Genomic DNA, 22316 nt, shown 5'->3' on the forward strand with positions numbered 1-22316 from the left:
GATATAACAGACAGCTGTGTCATATGATTAAAAAGTATATAATGATCCTTATGAAAACCAAATTGTTCAGATTGATTAAAAAGTAGTTCTGATACATGCTACTAAAAATCAAAAGCATAAAAATAGCTCTGAACATGAGATTAATTTAAATTATATATTGGATTTTCATTATAGTGATAAAACTATATCAGCACTCACTGACAAACGGGGATATGACCAATCCAAGATGGTGTATCAGAGCACCCTTAACACAAACCAAGATGAACATGTCTCACACAACTAGCCTCTCGTATCTCAACCTTTACACAGTCGTCTAACAAGTACTATTGCTGCCCTAAAACTATCAAGACAGTCTTGCTGAGCTTATGCTTCAGTGACAGGGACACAGAGAGATCAGAGTCAGGATAGCAGGTGCGAAAAAACAAAATTAGAGTAACTGCAGTTCTAGCATCAACTGTGCTACTAACAGCAATAGAAACCTTTAGAGAATGTTGAAGCATTCCATAGCCTGGCCTTAATGGGGATGGAGAGATAGACAACGGCAGTGGACAACTGAGCATCCCGGACAATTTCACTTAAGTGGCTTCAGATGTCTTCAAAACGGTACTGTCTCCTTTTCGTTGCTTTTGCTGATTTGTGGCCCAATTCTGCAATTGCACAGAACTCCTGTTTGTTTCAGTTCTGTGACCGGAGGGTGTGCAGACCAGCTCCTTAGTTCAGAACAACAGCCCACCTCTGAAGCGGGTGGGCAGTTGTTCATCCTTTAACAGATGTACTGAAGGATACCGATGCCTCCTAAGGATAGCAACGAATAAAGTGGGACTATACTGTAGTTTGCCTTCAAGGAGGCATATGGAACAGCTGGAAAAGAGATGACTAAGGGGGCATATGATATTAAAAAGGTCTATAAAATCATGACTGGTGTGGAGAAAATAAATAAGGAAGTGTTATTTACTCCTTCTCATAATGCAAGAACTAGGGGTCACCAAATGAAATTAATAGACAGCAGGTTTAAAACAAACAAAAGGAAGTATTTTTTCACACAACACACAGTCAACCTGTGGAACTCTTGCCAGAGGATGTTGCAAAGGCCAAGACTATAACAGGGCTCAAAAAAGAACTAGACAAGTTCATGGAGGATAGGTCCATCAATGGCTATTAGCCAGGATGGGCAGGGATGGTGTCCCTAGCCTCTGTTTGCCAGAAGCTGGGAATGGGTGACAGGGGATGGATCAGTTGATGATTACCTGTTCTGTTCATTCCCTCTGGGGCACCTGGCATTGGCCGCTATCGGAAGACAGGATACTGGGCTAGATGGACCTTTGGTCTGACCCAGTATGGCCATTCTTATGAGGGCATTTCTCTGCAACTTAGTTCAAACTCAAGTACTGAACATTCCCACTCAGTTTCTTAGTTCCCACTGGGTCTAGAAGCTGGATGGGCCCCTTCATAATTAACTTGCAAAAGAGACAAGAGAGTCCATTTCTGTCTGTTTAAATACTACAAGAGTCATGTGGGTACTGTGAAGAAAAAGTCTAGACTGCTCAATTCTCCATAACAAGAGTGATGCTGCTCACTGCTTTTCCAATTTAAGATCTCTAAGATGACCTGAAACTATTTCAGGTAGTCCTATATAGAGCAGACACTGAAAGAAACTACATAACTTGACTTTACTATTCTATAACTGCAAGGAGATCAGGACAAATAAAGAATGGACATCTGAACACACTGAACCTCCATCGGGGGTTTGCAAAAGTATTTAACCTCTGAGAAAAATGGAATAGCCTGGTAGTTAAGAAAAAAAGTGAACCACAAACTTGATTCTATAAAATGCAGAGCGCTCTGGTCCCCGAATCCAGCACAGCACTTATGCATGTGCTTAGCTATTAATATCAGTGGGATGACCCAGAGGTTATCAGAATTATTCACAGGCTTAAAACTAAAGCACAAGGATAAAAACAGCAGCCTAGCATGAGGGTACAGGTGAATGCCCAGACACTTCCTGAATGCCCAGACACTTACCAGGAAGGAGGTCAAGGAGCATTGTCACATCATCAGTGCTTCGCTGCATGGAACTGCCTAGTCAAATTCAGACTATTGAAAAAATAAACAAATACCAAAGTAAAGACAGGCCAAATCTAGACCCTGAAACCTGGATCCCTTCACACTGCAGTTAGAAGGGAAGGTGGACTGCATTTGAAACCCATCTCTACCATCATGGTCAATCAAGTTAGATCCCAGACTGGAAAGGGATCTGTTTTATAGTGCAGGTACAGCTGAAATCTCTGTTCCAATACATCATTTTGGGCCAGCATCTCAACGGAAAAAATTACAAGATGTTTTCAGAATTACTGAACCCAGACCCAATCCAGATTCTGTCTTTTCAGGTCTGCTTTATATAGAGTTGACTTGAATGTCAAACACATGCTGAGGAAGGGGAGGAGGTATGCACAGAAAGGTTTTATGAATGAGGTTTTATAGAATCACATTATTTCTCCAATCTACTTTTGAGTGGCACTGAACGTATCATCTTTTGTCTCTCTCATATGCTCTTTTCATTGAACTCAGCCAACTGTGAACAGCAACACGGAGAAAAGGAGAGTTTATAAGCTGTTGCAAAAGGAGAGTATATAGGCTGGAAAATGAAGTATTATTAGATTGGTGGTTTTCTCCTTGGGTTTATAAATTATGCTACACCCAGCAGTACAATAATGAGAGTACAAGGTTGAAAATAATAATACACAGTGCTTGAAAAAAAAAATGATATTCAGATATTTATAGCCAAGATTTTCAAAAGTGACAGGTGCTTTTGGGTGCCCAACTTGAACCATCTAAATGGGGATGGGATTTTCAGAAAAAGCCAAGCACCCAATTTCTGAAAATCAACCTTTTTTTAAGGTGTCTCAAGTAGGATGTCCAGAATCATTAGTCATTTTTTAAAACTGTAGCCATGAACATTCACTGTATGGAGATTATGGGTAAAATTTTCAGAAATGCCTTAGTGATTTAGGAGCCTACGTCCCACTGTTTCAATGAGACTTAGGCTCCTAAGAGTATGAGTCACTTTTGAAAATGGGACTTCAGCTCCTAAGTACCACACATTCAAAGGTATATAGGTGCTTAAAGATGCAGATGGGCACCTAGTGGAATTTTCAATGGGAACGAGGCACCTAATCTTAGGCTTCTTTGAAAATCTCACGAGGCCCCTATCTGAATCTCCAGGTGCCTAAATACCTTTGGAAATCTGGCCCTAAGTGCCTATGTCACTTCGGTTGGTTGGTCAAACTTAGTACAAAAGTGCAAAACAGAGAAATTTAAAATTAAGGAAGGAGCAGCCACCTTGTCTCACCTTTACTGCGTGTAGGTAATGAAATACACCCAAACTGTACACATTAGAACAAAGCACTATCTTTTTCACTGCGTTCAGCGGCACATACAAAACAAATCAAATTTTGCCTTCACAATGTATGCAGTCAACAGAAATAGCTGATAAAAGCTACACTGTGCAGTTGGATAGGTTGTATTCTATAGAGATAGACTAAAAATATACGATAAAATCCAGCCATTTTGTTGCCAACACTAATGAACTAGTTCAGAGTGCTGTGTAAGTCAACCTAGGCCAACACAGCGACTTGTCTGGCATGGCTAGAGTGACTCCTGTCTGCCTCTTGGTGACACAATCATACTGTAGCAGAACAAACCGTTTCTGGTATAGCACTGATCTGATCCACTGCAGGATACCCACAGTGTCAGCAAGCACACTTTGTTTCGTTCATGTAAAACCGTTAAAAAAAAAAAAAAAAAGTGTGAACAAAAACCTAGTGTTCCCCCTATTCCTCAGGGAGGGGCAGATTTGGCTTTACTCTCGCTACAGTGCAAAAAGGAACACTAGCATTTTTTGTCTAGCTTTTTTCCTCTATTAAATCAGTTCACGTGAGCATTTGGAGGATGGGGGGACCCTACAAAAGCTGGTGCCACGGATATCCTGTTGTGAACCATTAACAGCATGACAAGAAGCCATTTATTCTGCTGTATCAATTAGAAAGAATGGCTCACAAGTTGGATGGCTTGAGCTGTCCACACCACCAGGCTGTGTTCAGGCTGGCTTTTCTAAAGGCGCTGTTGGCAATATAATTGCTTGCTCTGCCCCGTCCCCTGCTCCCCTCCTTGGTAGTGTGTATGTCACTTAAAATTATCTGAGTAAAGATCCTAGCAGCTTTGCTCTGCAGCCTGTGGTGCAAAAACAGGATGGTGGGGCAGCCAGGAGGAACATGAAAGAGGGAGAGGCTGAGACAGCAGGACTCCAAGAAAGGGGGTAATTTGGAAAAGGACAAAAGAACAGGGGGGGAAGTGACCTGGCTTCACTTGTTTCTTTAAAAGAGAGAGAGAGAGAGAACATGAATTTCTTTTCCAAAGCAGAGGAAAATTGATGTCACTAGCAGAGAGAACAACAGATAGAATTCAAGGGAAATACAGAAGAAAGAGGCGCATGGAGCATTCAGGTGAATTAATTCTTTCATGTGTGTCTCTCCTACCTCCCCTTTATTGTTGCACTACATTTCAGTGTAGTTCCCTTGAAGGCTGAGAGAGTGAGTGAGTGAGTGAGTGTGTTTGTTTGTTTGTTTTTAGGGTTGAAAGAGAAGTTGCAGAATGTTACCACTTCACATCCAACTAGGCTGACCAGATAGCAAATGTGAAAAATCAGGACACTTTGGGGGCAGCGGGGGGAGATATATAGTGGTGTATATAAGACAAAGCCCCTAAAAATCAGGATATCTGGCCACCCTACATCCAACATTCACAGCAACTTTAGTTTTTAACTACGTGCCATTTTTAATGTTACTTCTTTCAAACAAACAGATTCCAAATCCAATCTACTGCCGTTTTCCTGCAGACATGCTGAACGTGGAGACAGCACATGCATCTGCTGATAAAGAACAAAGGGGCACAAGTGAGGACACATGGGGTACCTCCACATTGTAGCTGGGAGCGAACCTCCCAGCTCAGGCAGACAGATTCCTGCTAGCAGGGCTTGAGACAGCTTCCTAAAAACAGTTGTGCGGATGTTGGAGCTCCAGACGGAGTTTGGGCTCTCCTGCCTACGGGGTCGGGTGACATAGCTCAAGTCTGATCTACCCTGGCTGGGGGAATCGCTCCCAACTGCAGTGTCGACATGCCCATAGGGAGCAGTCTCTGGCCAGTGCACTGTTAGTAAATGCAGGAAAGGAACAAAAATGAGATAATTTTAAAATACCTTTGCCTCTTTTCTCCCCCTACCCTTTTCCTCTCTTATTTGTTGATATTTTAAATATCCTAGTAGCACCATATATTTATGTAGCACCTGTTATTCCAAAGGAGCCCTTACAAACTATGGCCCTGATAAGGGAAACAGGTGGACTTTTATCCCCACAGGGATCCATTTACAGGAGCAGGCCCTGTGTATGTATATACATACAGATTGCACATTGCTCACTTCTAGGGTGAAACAAAAATAATACACAACTCAACGCAAACAACAGTGTATGGCCCTGATTCAGTGATGTGCCTAAGTATGTGCTTAGTGTTTTGCTGATTAGGGATGGACTTAGGCATGTGCCCACATACATCAAGGTCTAAGAAAGCAAACGTACCCAATTAAAGCAAATATACCCAATTAAAACTTAGGGAGGAGGGGATCTGGGGAAATAGGGTCTTGTTTCTTGCACTAGCTCAGTGGTTCTCAAACGGTGGGTCTGGGGTGGCCGGGACTGGCTTCGACTTGCTTCAAACTCCAGCTGGAGCTCAAGTCACAGGCCCCCTGCCTGGGGCTGAAGCCCTTGGGCTTCAGCTTTAACCCCTCCTCCCCCACCCGGGGCAGTGGGCCTTGGGCGGGCTCAAGCGTCAGTCCCCCCTTTTGGGGTCATATAGTAATTTTAGTTGTCAGGTGGGGGTCGCGGTGCAATGACGTTTGACTTGCTTGGCTGGTCTCTTTTTCTTCCTGTTTCATTCTGTTATGATCTCTCTCTCTCTCACCCCTTCCCCATGATGGGTTCTCCACACTGGGCCCCAGCTTTCATGGCACTGAGGGGCTTTGACTCTTATAGACTTCAATTGGAGTTGAGGCTGCTTAGCACTTTGCTAGATTGAGCCCTTCAGGTTTACCTTTATTTCTAATTTTCTTCCGTGCTACAGTTACATTCCCTGTTTTCTGTGCTAGTCACCTGTCCATTCAATAACTAACATACTTCTTGAGTTTTACTTTGGTTATATGGCTCCCTCTCCCATTTGGTTGCCGACTAGTGTCCTCTCATGAGCACAATTTATCTGACTTGTTCTGTAGGCTACTAAAGGAAAACAAAAATGAAGGGCAGCCGTAAAATGAAACGTGCTAAAGGAAGGTGGAAAAACATCTCCTTATGCTAATGGCGAATGGCATTTTACATTAATTCTCAGAAACAGAAATCCCAGCTTCTGTCCCCGAAGTTTGAAAGAATCAGTCTTATTCATCTGAGAAAACACACGCACACACACACGCACACTTCACTTTATATGGCACTTCATTAATCAGGATATAGTTCAATACACTGATCTTTACATTTTACATAAACACATTTAGATTAACCAGTCCATCTAATTTATCTTCATTTTATAATGCTGTAGTGCTTTTGTTCACTTAATTTTGTTCAGGTGGGAGGAGAAAACCATAACATATAAAGCAAGTTAACTTTATAAACAATGTTATTTTGGCTCATCTAGAAAAGAAGTTTTTTAAAAACTGCAACACTTAATTATGTTATCCATCACCCCGGAAGAATCTGCTTCAGCCTACTCTGATCTTTGCCTCTTTTAATACTAGGTTTTCTATGTATGTGTGTTTCAAAAATGTGGATCTTGCCTATTAAAGATCAGTGCTTTGCGTGTGATCTGGATTCAAAAGATGTGGGTAGTTAAGAAACCAAGTTTATTCTAGTCTTTTCAGCTTCTTCATAACCATCCAAATTGTCGGTAGGAGGACTTCCTTTTCTACTAAGAAAGTAGAGTAATTTCCAGTAACTCGAGTCAACTGAAATATGTTTAAGTAATGAAAAACGTTTTTCTGTCTGACTATTTTAGTCATCTATCAGATCAGTTTACCTTTAAATAGAAACAGTCCACGCTGTAAGCCAAATCACTGGCCTAAATTGGAGACATTTAATTTAACCCTGCCTAATAGATACATAGGTTTAGAACAAAACAACAGCATGTACCTAATAGCAGGAGAACTCTGGCATATATACTTTTATGTTCACACCATGTCATTTCACCAATATAACGTTCTGAAAAAGAGGACAAAGCACCCTCGCTCTGTATTTGCACACCAGCTCCTCCCTCCCCCCCCAAGCAAATGCATTTTCCTATCTGCCGCTGAACTTCATTAACATCTAACCTGGTATCAAGCATCGCGCTATTCACCTTGGAAAGAAGCAAACAACCCCCTCAGCCCCACATCCAAATGCATGCACATCATTCTGAGATTACGTCTTCTGAGAAGTGATATAAAATAATTGACAAAAAAAATTAAGTGATGCCAGACGTTCATTCACTTGCTAGCCATGGAAACTTGCTTTCTTCCGGGCCTGACTTTCACCCTCATAGTAAATGTTGTGCGTAAAAGTAGGCCTGAACCCCCCACCCTCAAACTTTCAATGCATGGACCCCCATCTCTATTTTAGACTTCAGGAATAGCTATCCATGGACTGTGTCAGAAGGGACAAACAGAGGTATACGATAGATGGTGCACACATTTGCGCTAGCTAGAAAGCACAGTGATAAAGCAACAGACTAAGATTCTGATGTTCCTTGCTATAGGAAAGAATTCCCACTAAACCCAGAAAAAAAGAGTTGCAATGCAAGGTTGAAACAACAAAAATAACAGCAGCAGCTATCACTAAAGCTTTGTGCTGGATCATTCCCTGGATCAGGTGTTTCATCAAACAATCCACTTCATTTCTTAAGGGAAAAGTGACATAGGAGATTTAGCGAAAACAGGCCAATTTAGCCCTGGCTTAAGTGGGCGGAATGTCAGGATCTTAAACTGGGGCTGTATTTATCTGGATTTGTTATACCCTCCTCAGTTTCTTTATAAATTAGCTCAGACAGGCAGCAGAACCCTGAGATTTGGTTCCTGTTCCTCACCCACTGTGTATTACCCACGCGTGCGCACACGTACACACTGAAAGGTAATGGTGCTTGCAACACCATTAAAGGTTTATATTTTATTGACACTTTGGCAGGAGTAGTAGAAAGACATTCAGAGACATGCTGAATTAAATATACATGGTTTTGAACAAATCTTGTATGCTTCCTTTCAAGGGTGATTGAGAGACTGGTGACTTGCTTACAGACAGCCCCCCAACCTGAAGCAAATACCAGCAACTACACACTACATAACAAAAACACTAACCCAGGAACCTGTCCTTGCAACAAACCCCGTTGCCAACTCTGTCCACATATCTATTCAAGGGACACCATCACAGGACCTAATCACATCAGCCACAGCATCAGGGGCTCGTTCACCTGCACATCTACCAATGTGATATATGCCAGCAATGCCCCTCTGCCATGTACATTGGTCAAACCGGACAGTCTTTACGCAAAAGAATGGACACAAATCAGACATCAAGAATTGTAACATTCAAAAACCAGTAGGAGAACACTTCAATCTCCCTAGACACTCAATAACAGATTTAAAAGTGGCAATCCTTCAACAACAAAAACTTCAAAAACAGATTGCAGAACTGGAATTAATTTGCAAACTGGACACCATCAAATTAGGCCTGAATAAAGACTGGGAGTAGACGGGTCACTACAAAAAGTAATTTTCCCTCTGCTGATACTCACACCTTCTTGTCAACTGTTGGAAAGGGGCCATCTCGATTGCATTGGCCTCGTTAGCACTACAAAGGTAATTTTCCCTCCCTTGGTATTCACCCCTTCTTGTCAACTATTGAGAATAGGCCACTTCCACCTTAACTGAATTGGCTCGTTAGCACTGACCCCCCACTTGGTAAGGCAACTCCCATATTTTAATGTGCTGGAATATATATTCTGCTTGCTGTATTTTTCACTCCATGCATCTGCTGAAGTGGGTTTTAGCCCACGAAAGCTTATGCTCAAATAAATTTGTTAGTCTCTAAGGTGCCACAAGGACTCCTCATTGTTTTTGAAGAATACTAGGGTCAACTGGACAGAACAGGATTATTTCTCTTACATGTTCTAGTCTGGTTTCAGGCCACAATTAGTGCTGGGGACATAATGGAAACATCATGGAGAAGTATATTGGAGGCCATATGGAGATGGCACTAATGGATGATGGATGATATTCATGCTCCAAGATGGTTAATTCTGAGTAGGATTCCTTCTGGGGGTAATGGATAGGAGACAGCATTCTATATTGATATATCTAACACTATCAGCTGGTAATGCCATTGATCACAAGGTGTTGCTGATTCATGTGCAGGAACTATCTGGGGTGTATGGGTTCTCTCTATAGCAGTTCTGTTCATTACTAAGTGGCATGGGGACATCAATCCAGAGAGCCCTCTAATCTGAGGCAAATATGTGGTCTGGTTTATCAACACGGTTTCAACCTATATACAAAAGCCATTTGGAGTGACAGCCTAAATTATGATTTTAGGGTTTAGGTTTTATTTGGGCACCCAGAGGTCACCAAGCACAGGCATCTAAAAATTAAAGGCTATTACATGTTCACAATACAGTGAAGAGAAAGAAAAGTCATTTTGGTGGCACTTGTGCATCTACTAACTCATGTGTTTATAGAGAACTAGAGCCAGGGAAGGAGGCACCGACTTCCTGAAATGTGAACTATTCTGAGCTTGCATGTGTGTACATTATAAGATAATACACATACTACAGGCTTATGCGGTACTTTGAATACTACTTCCTGTTGTAATTCACACGTTCCAACAATGAATGTATTTTGCTTTTGATTACAATGGGAATTATTATTAAACCTCTGAAAAGTACATCATTGTATTCTGAATATATTATCTACACAAGCTACTGGTTTCGCAATGTGGGGGGGAGAGGGGGAGGAGGTTGCCAGGTAATCATTCTAGTCCATAGGTGCAAATTATCCCACATAAAAGTCTCAGTTGAACATGAAGTAAAAGCAAAATGCATCATTTAAAAAAAATTCTCTTTGAAGCTGATACAGTAAAGGCTACATAATGACTACAGAACAGAACCCACGTCTACATTTATTTTTAGAAATAAATGATTAATCCTTCTGAGGGACTGCCCCTTCTGAATGGAATCTTTATGGTTGAATCCCTTAAGCAGTTAGTCTCACATTTGTATTGTGCAAATGAGTTTTTCAAAGGAATATTTCTTAAATACAAGTGATGTTACTGCTCAGCGTAAAGTGGAGTAACTGATGCATTAGCAAGGGATTTACAAATGACTGGGATTATTTTCTGTTTTTAATTGACGGAATTTAGCTGATGTAATTTCTTTTTCTTCCAGCAACAGTTCCAGAAAATTGTCATTCCCACCATACCCCAACCATTCTGAGCTTTACTAAGGGCCAAATTCTGCTCTCAGTCGCACGAGTGTAAGTCCACCGTAACTGGATGGTGGATTTACCCTGGTGTAACCGAGCACTGGAAGTGACACAAACGTGATTTTCTGGGAGTTAATTTTTCTGGGAGTTACACAAACACGTGATTTTGTAGACACTCTGTTACAGATGTAGCAACAGGAGAGAATGCACCCTGCAAGCACGAAACTGCCATGTACGTTATTTTCCGCTTGTAAAATATGCTATAAAGTAGTCATTTTTAGAACTAAGACAGAATTACAGCAAAATAAAATCAAGTTTCAGCCTCTAACTCATTTGGGCCAGTTTATCCAACAATTCACTGTGACAGAAAGAAAAAAACTGAAGGCAGTATGCGCTCTGAGTGTGTGTTCGCTCAGCAGAATAGAATCATGGAATATCAGGGTTGGAAGGGACCTCAGGAGGTCAGCTAGTCCAACCCCCTGCTCAAAGCAGGACCAATTCCCAGACAGATTTTTACCCCAGTTCCCTAAATGGCCCCCTCAAGGATTGAACTCACAACCCTGGGTTTAGCAAGCCAATGCTCAAACCACTGAGCTATCCAAATACCAAGAACCAAATCCCCTAAAGAAAAGCATTGAGAGGATGGAAAACCCCGTAAGTGTCAACGCAAGTAGTTCCTGACTCATCACTCCAACAGTGGTTGGGGTTGGGAAGGGATCTTCCTCCCCCGGCACACATCACAGAACAAATCAGAGAGAGAATTTCAGGGGCTATTGTATACTTCATGCTCCCAGCCCCTCGAGCCCCTCCACCTAAGACCTGACATGGAGGAGGAACAGAAGGATGCTATGCAGAGCACCTCAAACTCCTCTAAGAGCCCTTCCTACCTCAGGTTTCAGAGTATGCATCCAAAGAAGTGGGCTGTAGTCCACGAAAGCTTATGCTCTAATAAATTTGTTAGTCTCTAAGGTGCCACAAGTACTCCTGTTCTTCTTCCTACCTCAGTCATCAAACCCACACTCCCTTGACTATGGGGAGAGGTGTTTGCTCTCCATTACATGGAGGTAATTTTCACATGAGGTAACACTGACAGCATATCTGCAGGCTCTGAGGATCTCTCTCTCTATCACCATGGAAACAGTACCCACCCCATGCCTCCTCTCCCAAGCTCACCGAACCCCAGCCTTCCCCACATCACAACATCTGGCTTACTTGCCACCATGACAACCCAATGGAGGAAAGGGCAGCCAGAAATCCATGTAACACTTTCTTCACAGAATGTGCTACACAAAACAAAAAGGCTGCCAAGCGTAATCAGAGTAATGCATGAAAAGATGGCAATCAACTATAGGAAGAATCTCTGATCAGCTGACAAGAGGATTAGAAAACCTAGGCCATCTAAGCAGATACTGTGGAAGCCATTTTAGTACATTGGTTAGATCAGAGATCAGACCGCATAGGTCTAACCTAGGGTCACCAATTCTGGTTGGACGAATTCCTGGAGGTTTCATCACATGACATAATCTTTAATTAGAGATTAATGTTTAATTCCTGGAGACTCCAGGACAATTCTGGAGGGTTGGCAATCCTAAACCCCTTAATATAATTCATTTGCTATAGCTTCGTTTCAAGTAACATTATCCTAACGAAGAGACAAGACACTGGGAGTGGAACACAGCGAGACACTGCCCCAGAGGCAGCCTGGAGCAGGTCAGAGATTAGATCGCAACCCTTCTTCATAAAACTCATGCTCTCCCAGCATGAGGAAGTGATAATGCAGAGAATACAGGAGGCTGATACATGCACGTATCACAACAAACTCGTGATCTTTACAACAGCCTACAGCACCTGATTTCACAGAACACAAAAGAAGTGCTTGGCCACTGAAAGAGCCCAACCAAGATAGAGGTAACATTACTAAGGGGAACAAAGGGTGACTTCAGTGTTTTGAAGTTGGTTGATTTCACATCTTTTAATTCCTTTTTTTAAAAAAGTTTAAAGGCATTTTCTAATCAGCAGCAGGGGAGCAGAAGGATCTTTTCACCTACTCAGTTTCTCCCTTGAAAAGGGCCAGATTGTGACCATCCTGCACACCCACAAAGGAGAGTGTAAGGTGCTACTTGTATATCACTGGAGGGTGGAGGACAGCCGCCCCAGAATCACTACAACCTCTCCCATACATGCAGGGGAAGTGGGAGTAGAGCATACACAGGGTATCAGACCGGTGCAGGGAACATTCTCCCTGGAGCATGGGGCAGTTTTCAAAGGCACAAAGGGCAGCTAGGCACCTAAGTCCTCCTGACTTGCAATGGAAGTTAAGTGCCTAACTACCCTCTATGCCTTTGAAAATCTTCTTCCCCTGTGACTTGCTGTATCACAATCTGCTTTCTGGAGCAGCACAATCATGCATTGCCCCATACATGGTGCTCGCAGCACAGGCCAAATTTAGCCCTAACAGACCTTACAGGGACACTGTGAAACTGACTATAAACAATGTGCCATCAATACATAAAATAAACAAACTGAAAAGAAGTAGAGGAGACTCTTTCCCCTCTCCCCTCATCTCTTTCTGTTTTCATAATCTTACTTATTAGCTTGACACTATAGAAGGCACATTTTCAGACAGAAATGTGATTTTCAAATTGACATTGTGCCTTTAGCCAAGATCCTTATTTTTGCCCACCTGGAGAGGAATGCAGGACTCCTAGACCCGCGGGGAATTCCAGACTGACTGTCACAGGCCAGGTGTAAAGTAGGACTTGGATGGTGGCAATCTTAATAAAAGAAGAACAGGAGTACTTGTGGCACCTTAGAGACTAACAAATTTATTAGAGCATAAGCGTTCGTGGACTACAGCCCACTTCTTCAGATGCATAACGAAGAAGTGGGCTGTAGTCCACGAAAGCTTATGCTCTAATAAATTTGTTAGTCTCTAAGGTGCCACAAGTACTCCTGTTCTTCTTTTATTAAGATTGCCACCATCCAAGTCCTACTTTACACCTGGCCTGTGACAGTCAGTCTGGAATTCCCCGCGGGTCTAGGAGTCCTGCATTCCTCTCCAGGTGGGCAAAAATAAGGATCTTGGCTAAAGGCACAATGTCAATTTGAAAATCACATTTCTGTCTGAAAATGTGCCTTCTATAGTGTCAAGCTAATAAGTAAGATTATGAAAACAGAAAGAGATGAGGGGAGAGGGGAAAGAGTCTCCTCTACTTCTTTTCAGTTTGTTTATTTTATGTATTGNGCTTATGCTCTAATAAATTTGTTAGTCTCTAAGGTGCCACAAGTACTCCTGTTCTTCTTTTTGCGGATACAGACTAACACGGCTGCGACTCTGAAATCTTAATAAAAAGTGTAAGCACTTTTGAAACCCTGCAGGGATGCTAATCTGAACGCATTATACTGTTTGTTTCTGCGCTCAAGGGTGAATCCTGACTTAAACCACCAAAGGATACATAACGGATCAGATGATAGAAAATGCCTCACCAAAATAAAGAAAGACTATCTGAAATAAGTGTTCAAGAAACAGAAATGTAGTTAGGGCACATTAAAAATATCTTTCATAAAGCTAGCCAAAGTGATCATAGCTGGAGGGCAACTTCAGCACGATTTCTAGAGAGAGCTGAATACATAATAAATCTTGCAAAACTCAAGCTAATTAGTAAGCCAAGAGGTCAGAGACTTTCCCACTCGTATTATAACAAAGAAGGATGGGGAAAAGCCAGAGGGAAAAGAGAAGAAAAAGCAAGGTTTAATAAAAAATCCTAGATACATTTCTTTTTTTTTTTTATTAAGTTTATTTTTTTAAAAAAAAGCTTCATCAGAATCTGGTGGGACAAGAAGTTATAAATTGCTTTTTGGCAGAGCTAAAGCCTTCTAAACTCAGGAAGGCTAATCTGTATATAAACTAAAGTTTCTCTGGCATTGTTGGAGGTATTGCCAAATTAAAATCAGATAAGGCTCCTGATCAAGATGAGTTTTAGAATTGGCTTTAATAAGACTTTATTGAAGGGACTTGAAAAATGTTGTAAGCGGACAAGTTTTCTGATACAATATCCTTGGCTGCACAAGCTTTAATTCCAAAAGAGGACACATCAACTTGACTGGCTGATAGCTCAGCTGAGGAGTTATTTTAAATTCTTACTAAAGACTTTTGTTAACCATATTATCCACTAGAACTGGAGTGGCTTTCTAAAGGAATAATAGGTTTGATTCTCTGGGCCCAGGCTGGGCAGACACAAAGTCACCTATTGTTGATGGATGCAGAAAAGGCCTTTGACTGCGTGGAGTGGGGCTTTTTGTTTGCAGCAGACGGTAACCATAAAGGGATTTTTGGCAATAACTATATCAATTGAGTTAAATCACTCTGGATGCTCAAGCCCAAAGCCTGATAACACAAAACCTCCAAACTGTCTGACTCCCACAGGCTCTAAGCTTTCTTAGGCACCTCATAAATCTTTCCCTTAAGGAAGGGCATGCAGAAGAATATTTCCTATCACCATCTCTATTCTACGAAAAGGAGGGGGAAACAACATAAAGTGGCTTTCCACAACAACACCCCGTCGTTTGTGTTGTTATTGATTACAAATACTGTGAAAATCTATTGAAAGGTTTTGGGGGAACTATTTGGCTATAAGAGGAGCTTTAAAAAGGTCTTTCACACTCTTCATTAACCTTACTCCATCATTCCCTTTAAAAAAAAAAAAAAAAAAAAAAAGTCACCTGCGTCCAGTTCTGAGAGGTACCCCTCATGACTAGAAATTTGTTTCAGACTTATTCATTTCCATTAATTTCCAAGTTATGATGGGAGAGGGATGGCTATGCAGATGAATTGCTTCCTCTGGCTTCTAGAACATCTTTGTATCATGCTACCCATTCTCATTCCTAAGTTTATTCCAATTCCCTTCATAATTTCAACTGCCAATATTATGTATAAAGTAAATAAATAAAATAAAATAAATCTCAGGATACATTTTAAAGCTACTGCAACAGAAGATGGAGGGTTGATAGTGGATACTTGCCTCATCTGCTTTCAGGAAATATTACTCTACAGCCAACATTAGATCTTTCATATATATTGGAAACTTGACAAATCATTATCAATCAAGCAGTTTGTGCTCCAGAAAGACCCCAAGAAAAAGTATGTTTCCAGAATCGCTGCAAGTGGTCTGGTCCATAAACAAGCAGGGGACACAAAAGTAATTTATTCCCTGTCTTTCCCTATTTGGCAAATTGTGTTCTCCCTCAGATATAGAAACACCTAAAAAGAGCCTCAGGTGGGGAAATGTCTGCAGAGATACCCCCTGCTGTTAGTAGGAGGAGGAATTTGTACGGTATATTTTTAAGTTGGAACAATTCCCACATATTTGTACCCCTATAACAGATGCTTTGACAAGAGCAAAATAAAGCTGACAGGCATTCATGGAACACCACCAAGGACTGGAAAATTATTCTTTAGAGCTCCTGAGATCAAACAAGATACGGAGAGGTTCTATTGAGCTCAGGCCTGAAGGAACTAAGGGCTAGCTAGATGCACAGGAGAACTCGAGTGCACAGAACTGTTCTGTGTAGCATAAGGAAGCTCAATAGCTCTGTCATACACAGAACACAAGAGTGCATCAAACCACAGTTAAACATTATAGGCCTATATTTCTTTACGCTAGTGGGGTGAGTCTATAATGAGGTTGAGGACCCATACCTTAAAAGGCTCAAAGTGAGCAACATACTTGAACTATATAGAAAGATGTAGCCTGCTGTTAACCATGAATATCCCATTAACTCCTGAGTTTTTGACTCGTAATAAAAGGAATATTTCATTTGCAGAAAAAGTAAAAATAAACTGAATGATGAGGCAGCTGGTAACATACAATTAAATGCAGCACTGTAGTGCACTATTAGAAATCCAAAAAAAAATTCCATATTTACCCACCTTTTGACCCTGCCTCCAGCATTCAATAATATAAACAGCACAACTAGGATGTATTGTGAAGGTGACAGTTTAGCAAGATGAATAACAGATGCTGCTTAATTTAATAAGATTTTTTTTTAATCTTTTTTTTGTTTTGCTTTATTTTTCATACATAGGTTGGTTAGAGAATTCATATTGCATAGGGTTAATCTAATGGCTATTTTAAATAAATAAACAAACAAACACACACCCTCGATTTTAAATCTGGATGGACTTGTTTTTAATAACAGGAACACAGAAATACAGGAATTGCCAAATTACCAGACTGGATCAGACCAGTGGTCAACCTAGTCCAGTATTCTGTCATCAACGGTGACCAGTACCAGATGCTTCAGAATAAGGTTCAAGAAACCCTGCAGTAGTTAGTTATGGTGTAAGGTACCCTAGGGAAAGTTTACTCCTATTCCCCAATAGCAGAGGTTAGCTTATACCCTACAGCATGTTAAGGGTTAATATCCCATCCAAAATTCCTAGGGGTATTTCTTTTAACGTATAATTACTATTACAGCTTGGATATTCTTGCTATCCATAAATGTCTAATCCTTTTTGGACTCCTCAGCTTCTAGCCTCAGTGAGATCACAGTGAGTTCCACGCGCTAGTTTTGCATTGTGTGAAAATATAATTCCTTTTAGAAGATTTGAATTTGCCTTTTGATTTCATTTAATATCCCCCAGTTCCCACAGTATGACAGGGTGAACAGAAGTTCCCAATCTACCTTCTCTGTACCATTCATTGTTTACACATTTATCAGGTCCCCTCTCACTCATCTCAGCTAGCGTTTTCAACGGAGCCTGCAGAAGTTAGACACTGAAATCCCATTGAAGTTCGATGGGAGTTGGGCACCTACCTCTGAAAACCCTAGCACATCTTTTTGGTAAACATGTCAGTCTTTTCAATATCTTTACATATGAGAGCTTATCCATGCCTCGGATCCATCTCAGCACCCATGCCTGGACTCCCTCTATTTCTGCTTTATCCTTTTTGAGATGAGGCGATCTGATCTGCGCTTTGTATTCCAGACGAGGGCAATACCATTGATTTATGCATTGGCATTACTTTACTCTCCATTTAGGCTCCATTCCATATGTAACCTAACATTTTGCTTGATTTTTAAACCATGTGGCTGCACAGCGAGGTCTTCCCTGAGCTGGCTGCAGTAATGTTCTGCTTTTTTTCCTGTTAATACAGAATGCACTTAGGTATCTCACTAGATGAAATTACTTCCTGAATTATCAAAAAAATCTTTGGTATAAAGCTTGGGTAAAATATGGGTGTTTAAATACATATTAGATCAAAATGTGATAGTGTACATACTTCATACAACTTAAGTGCTCTTAACACAACTCAATTAAGTGTAGATATGAACTAGCAGGCGAAGCAACTACTTCTCTAAGGAGAAATCTTGCTATATCGCAGTTAAAGAGGAAGACATCAGAATCTTCTTCATGGCTTCTGCTAAAGATTTTACTCCTCCATTTCGTGCAGAACTGGGTCCTCAGATTGAAACCATATTGTACAAACACTGCAAATAGTACTCACACAAGTAATCAGCGTACCAACATTAGCTGCATTCCACATCACTACTCTAATTGATTTCAATAAGACTACTTGTGTAAATAACGTTGAACATATGTGGGAATGTTTGAAGGATTGGGCCCTAATCTACTAATTTAGGGAGTGCCACATTATCAATCACAAAACTCTGGAACTTCTAATTTAATTAACACTCATTCCTGAAGCATTTCCCATAGTCTGACTTGATTCTGCCTTGCACGACTCCACACACCCATGGTAAATAAATTTTGGGGGGGAAAATATTGCTTTCATTAAAATATTTAAGTTCAGTAGAATTTGTGCCTCTTCTGGTAAATTTTCATAATTTTGCAAGCATGACTCAAATGCAAAATGTATTCATAGTTCGGGAAGAATGAGTAACTTGCACCAAGTTACCTTGATATCACTCACATGTCAGTTACTCAGTTCCATACCCTTGCATGACAATTGCTCTTAAATGTTCTATTTAACAGTTGGTTGCAGATTTGTTTTTAAATGCCCCCAGAGCAATAACTATTGCCTCAAAGAAGCCAATAAGTCCAGACACACAGACCAAGACTTTTTTTCCCCTTTAAATACGTGACCCAATTTTTCAAAAATGAAACTGATGGGTGCTTTAAAAAACTGGGCCTCTTTCTTAGGAACCACAGTAAGGATTTATGGCTCTGATCCTGTTCCCAGTGAAATCAGTGATGCAAGATAATGCCCTATGTGCCTAATTAAGCACCAATTCTTTCAAATCTCATCTCTAATATTTTAATAAATACTTTGTCCTTCTATAGCACATTCTTTCAAAGTTTCACAGATAAGTTCATCATCACATGCCCTTCTTAGCTAAGAATTATCCCCATTTTACAGATATGGAAACTGAGGCAGAGATAAATTAAGCGACTTGCATAAAGGAAGTCTGTGGCAAAATAATAATAATATTCAGGTCTTATAAAGAGAAGCCAGTGTTTTAACCACAAGACCATCCTCCCTCTCCTTTGAATTTCATATCAACACACAACAAACATTTTGGAGGATGCACTGGTGTTTTAAGTGCTTACCAGCTACTAGTAGGCTGGCCCAGATCATATGAGAAGTTTGGTTTCCTTTCATGAAATATGAGTCTGATTCTGCACTCATGCAGTATTTGGAAATCAGGCAAGGCCTTATTTAAAGTAAAATACCTGTTTCCTACCTTTATGGGTTTAAAGGAATTCTGTGCACAGTCTAAGGGTTGAATGTACTTTCACTTTCCTTTATAAGAATACAACTATTATGCTGATTATTGGCTTTAGCGTGGTACTTTACATAGGCCTGTTATTCAGAGTTTTATCATTGGAAAATTCAGTTGAGCAAAATATAATATTAACAGAAGGTTAGGAAGACATCTTTTTATTAACATTCCATATAGTATGTGTCTCCATTTAACTATATTTTAGAAATAAAACTTAAAAACCTGAATATGACCACTAACAGATTCAGCATATAAAAATATCTTAATTGTACTACAGGGAAAAAATGGTAATCTGAAAGACATGTCCAGTTCTGGCACACAATATTCTGTATTAAAAGGAGAAAAAAAGATGTTGGAGGATGATATACTAATTTTTTTCTTCCTTACAACAAACAATCCTCAGATTATCCCCAAGTGTGTGGAACGCAGCTGTTGAGTTATACACCAAATCCTCAGTAGAAGTTTATCATTAAGAAGTGTCTTAGCAGCATGAGAAACAGGTAAGATATACAGTAATTGGCTAGAACAGCCCTTGAGCCCTCTCCCAGTCATGAGAGCTAGGTGCAAGATATTAAAGTGATATAGAAAACACACACACACATTTGTTAAAAAGGAATTTTGGACCATCCAATATGTCGGTAAAAAAAGGAACCACTCAACAGGAAAATGAAATAAAGGTGTTTTAGCAGCTATAAACAAACTTTGTTAAAGGTATATTCCAACATTTACAACATTGGATTCTAGGTTATTTCCAAAAGTTCTCACTGACTTCTTAAGAACATGGAAGATTAATCAGTATGCTGTGAAAATGGCTATGTTGAGAAAATAGTGAGTGCGTTTACCAATTACCACCCCAGATGCTTGCAGTGACAAATTCTCAACAACCAAAGAAACGTTGATCAACAGATATACCATTCCAGAGGGCAGCCTTAGGGCTACACATTTGGTGTTACATCATGCAATTAAACTCAAAAAGATATTCAAAATATTAAATGAAGAGAGGTTCCAAGTAGCCAATTATGTTATTCATGCCAATAAATGCAAAGAAAGTATCATTTACATTTTAGTTACAAAATCATGATTGTGTTTTAAATTAATAGTTTGCAACTAGACCAGATTTTTGTTACTCCAACTGTGACTGGAAGCTGATTAGTACTACAGAAATCTACGGGGTAGGTAATATTCTGTGTATCTATTACTATTATTATTTTATAGACACCTAAAATACCTTTTTCTAGGTCAACCTTTTAAAAAATAAGTTAAATTTGTATAGGTCATAATATGGGAAAACTGCCGAAAGAGTAGTTCTGGTCCCTGATTTTTAACTTTTCACTGGAGTCGTCATAAAGAACTGCAAACTCAAGTCCTTATACGAGACAAGAGTCCATGGACCTCTAGGGATCTATTTTCTCCAGACAACAACAAAAACCCATAGACCGTTAGGTTTTCAAAAATACAGAGGGGATTACACATACAGCCAGGTCAAACTGAAACATTTCATTGTAAGAGGTGAAGAGGGAGGAACATTCTTGGGGGACAAGCGTTTTTTTCTTGAAGTGTTGTGTTTGGCACTCTTTGATGGATTCAGTTTTGTTGTGGTTAGATCATGACAGATTTCAGGAGTAACCCTACACTTCTGTTGGCAGCCACACATTTCGCATTTGCTCTTCCCTTTGACTATTTTTTTAAGGTCGCTCTTGCCAGATAGCAACCGCCGCCCAACTTCAAGAAAGCCAAAAGAATGGCGTGGTTTTTTTAAAAGGGGCTTTAGACGCATCAAAGGCGAAAAAAAAGGAGGGGGGGATTTGGGGACAGGGAAAGGGAAGGGAGACGAGACCCCAACCCACGCCGAAAGGAAGAGTCACAACCTGATCAGAGAAAGCAGTTCATCTTGGGGGGCGCTAACCAAGGGGCTACTTCTGCTCTGCAACTTTTTCCAAAGAGGACGGCGATGAAAATGAGATTCACTGCAGAGCGACAGGCTCGGAGGGCTGGTAGCCCCAAGGGGCGCCGCAGGAGAGGAACACACCGAGGGCACCTTTACGAGGAAAGCTCTCTGGAGAAACAATGTTGCACGCGTCCTCCTAGTGCATTGCTAAAAGCACATCAGGGGTTTCCGTCTAGCTTATTGTGTGGCCGGAGGAACCCAGGCCAAGAAACCTCTCCACCCCCGGGGCTCTCCTGGGAAAGGGGGTGGGGAGGACGAGGAAGAAGACATGCAAACTACATGTGTGTCAAACGGGGGAGGGGGGTTGCAAGGGGCCCAGGAGCCAACTCAGCAGCGTATCGAATCGTGCACACGAGAGTGCTCAGAGCGCGCACAATCAGAAAGGGAATGAGACCCCCCCAGACCCCCTCCTCTCTGGCCCCTTCCTTGGCGGGGGGCTACAGACAGGCTAAAAGGTAACAAACAGGGCCAAGTTGGTGAGCAGGGGCGAGACAGAGGAAAGGGCTCCCCCCGCCTTACCTGAAGACGCACTCCTCCCTGGAGTCCCGAGCAGGGGAAATCAGCCCGTACTTCTTGTTGAAGAGTTTCTGAAACAGGGTGGGTGGCATTTTGGGGCGCGCTGCTCCCCCAGCCTCCTTCTCTCTCCCTCCACCCAGCAGAGGCGCTGGGGCTGGAGCAGCAAACTCCTCCGGCAGGCAGCTAGTTCCGCGAACCCGACTCCATTTGGTGTCACAGTCATATGACAAAAATTAGTCACTTGGAGCTGCCAGAAGAGGAGGATCGCAGGGAGGCGGGCCCGGGAGGGGTTTCTCCGGCGCCGTGCACAGCTGAGTGGCTGAGGCCCCAGCACCACGTGCTCCGGCAGCCCGGCTGGGGTTTGGAAGGGCAGGGGGAGAGCTGGATGGATCCCGCTAGTGTTTGGCCCCAGCTCCCACTGGCTAAATGGAGAATAAATCTAACCTCGCCTAGAGCACCGAATATAACGCCGGGGCCGCCCGGATCCCATTGCTACAGCGTTGCAAAAACCTCCAGCCTGCACGTAGCCCCTGTTGGATCCAGCCAGGATCCCCCCGATTCACCCAC

General features: G+C 41.5%; 1 protein-coding gene across 3 annotated transcripts in view; it reads right to left on the reverse strand.

The window, feature by feature from the left end:
- The window catches only part of FNIP1 (folliculin interacting protein 1), a 92967-nt gene extending 71003 nt beyond the window's left edge, over nucleotides 1–21964 (reverse strand). For all 3 annotated transcript variants that reach the window (XR_004646764.1, XM_034778394.1, XM_034778392.1), the window contains exon 1: nucleotides 21753–21964. Coding sequence is in view for 2 of the 3 variants with exons in the window: in XM_034778394.1 (XP_034634285.1) it covers nucleotides 21753–21841 (89 nt within the window). In the remaining variant the exon portion in view is untranslated. The remainder of the gene's footprint in view (nucleotides 1–21752) is intronic.
- Between the last annotated feature and the right edge of the window lie 352 nt (nucleotides 21965–22316).

Source organism: Trachemys scripta, chromosome 8 (assembly GCF_013100865.1).
Source record: "Trachemys scripta elegans isolate TJP31775 chromosome 8, CAS_Tse_1.0, whole genome shotgun sequence".
NCBI classification, from domain to species: domain Eukaryota; kingdom Metazoa; phylum Chordata; order Testudines; family Emydidae; genus Trachemys; species Trachemys scripta.